The sequence below is a fragment of the Macaca fascicularis genome, chromosome 16, assembly GCF_037993035.2.
Source record: "Macaca fascicularis isolate 582-1 chromosome 16, T2T-MFA8v1.1".
NCBI classification, from domain to species: Eukaryota; Metazoa; Chordata; class Mammalia; order Primates; family Cercopithecidae; genus Macaca; species Macaca fascicularis.
Genome location: NC_088390.1, coordinates 88,282,074 through 88,283,288, shown reverse-complemented (window position 1 = coordinate 88,283,288; position 1,215 = coordinate 88,282,074). Strand labels below are relative to the sequence as shown.

At 74.6% G+C, this 1,215-nt stretch overlaps 1 protein-coding gene across 1 annotated transcript; it reads right to left on the bottom strand.

Annotated features, from left to right (window-relative positions):
• Positions 1 to 312: 312 nt before the first annotated feature.
• NPB (neuropeptide B) lies at positions 313 to 944 on the bottom strand. Its single transcript, XM_005585278.5, has 2 exons — positions 660 to 944; positions 313 to 563 (listed from the first exon to the last, which is right to left on the bottom strand). The coding sequence occupies exons 1-2, from the start codon at positions 906 to 908 to the stop codon at positions 435 to 437; spliced, it is 378 nt and encodes a 125-aa protein (XP_005585335.1). The 5' UTR covers positions 909 to 944; the 3' UTR covers positions 313 to 434.
• Between the last annotated feature and the right edge of the window lie 271 nt (positions 945 to 1,215).

Below are 1,215 nucleotides of genomic sequence, written 5' to 3'. Positions count from 1 at the left end.
GGGGCTCCAGCCCATGCCCTCACAGATTTGCCTCTCGAGTGGGGGAGCAAAGGGCTAGGGAAGACACTGGGGACCAGGCCAGCAAGTGCCTCTGCAGTTTCTTCCAGGGAGCACCAAGGTTAGGCGCGGCTTCACCGCGGGGCTGGATTGTGGCCAGCTTGGCCCCTGGGTCTGAAGACCTCTGGGCGGCCCAGGCCAACCTTGCCCTGCCGCCGCACACTCGGCTGCCCTCTCATACCCAGGCTTGGGGACTTCCAGGTCCCGATCCCCTCGTGGCCTGGCTGCCAGTCCTCCAGTATCCCTCACTCCGAGGCCGCCTCATTATTTATTTGTTTACCATGAACTGCGGGGTGGGCGGAGTAGGGGAGAGCAGGGGCGCCGTCCCCAGCCGGCGGGGGGCCCCAGCAGTGCCCGGAGAGGTCCGGGTTCCGGGCTCAGGGGGCGCGGCAGTCGGCTGAGCGCAGGGACAGGAACACGTCCGCCTTGCACTGGAAGGTCCCGCGGCCGTCGGGCAGCCGCTCGCACCTCTGCAGGTTCGGAGCGACGTCCTGGACGCACACGGCCTGGGGCGGGCGGGCAGAGGCTGAGAGGCCGCCGCGCCCCCACCCGCGTCCTGCCGCCGCACCCCCGTCAGCCCCCGGCCCGCCCGCTGGACTCACGAGGCTCCGCAGTCTGGGGTGCAGCTGCAGCTCCGGGGAGGCGCCGGCCCGGCCCGGGGGTTCCGCCCCTCTGTGGGGCTGGGAGCGCCGCGCGTACGGGGACCTGCGGAAGCCGGACAGCAGCCCCGCGGCGCGGCCCACGGAGTAGGAGCTGCGCCCCGCCGCCGGCTTGTACCACGCGAGGCCGGGCGGCGCCAGCAGCAGGCACAGCGCCAGGGCGGCGGCTGCCAGTGTCGCGGGCCGGGCCATGGGGACGCGGGCGGGCGGGCGGCGGCGTCGGGGCTCGGAGCAGCCACCGCCTGGGCCGCCTTATATCTGCGGCGGGGGCGGGCCGAGGCTGCGGGGGGCCGGGAGGGGCGGCGGGCGGGCTGGGGGTGCAGCCGGCGCGCGCGGAGGACCCGTCGCACCTGCGCAGCCCAGAGGAACCAGCCGCACGGGTGAGCGCCCGAGGCGCGCGGGGATCTGCCGCTTGGTCGGAGCCCGACGCCCCCTCAAGCTCCCCACCCACGCCGCTCGCGTCCTTCAGGCCCGGCCTGCGTGGGCCTCAGTGGGAGCA

Bases quoted from the DNA above. Each gene is read 5' to 3' on its own strand.
- NPB (XM_005585278.5), bottom strand. From the start codon at position 908: ATGGCCCGGCCCGCGACACTGGCAGCCGCCGCCCTGGCGCTGTGCCTG. The intron at 564-659 runs GTGAGTCCAGCG...CGCCCGCCCCAG, and splicing joins ACCCCAGACTGCGGAGCCTC to GCCGTGTGCGTCCAGGACGT.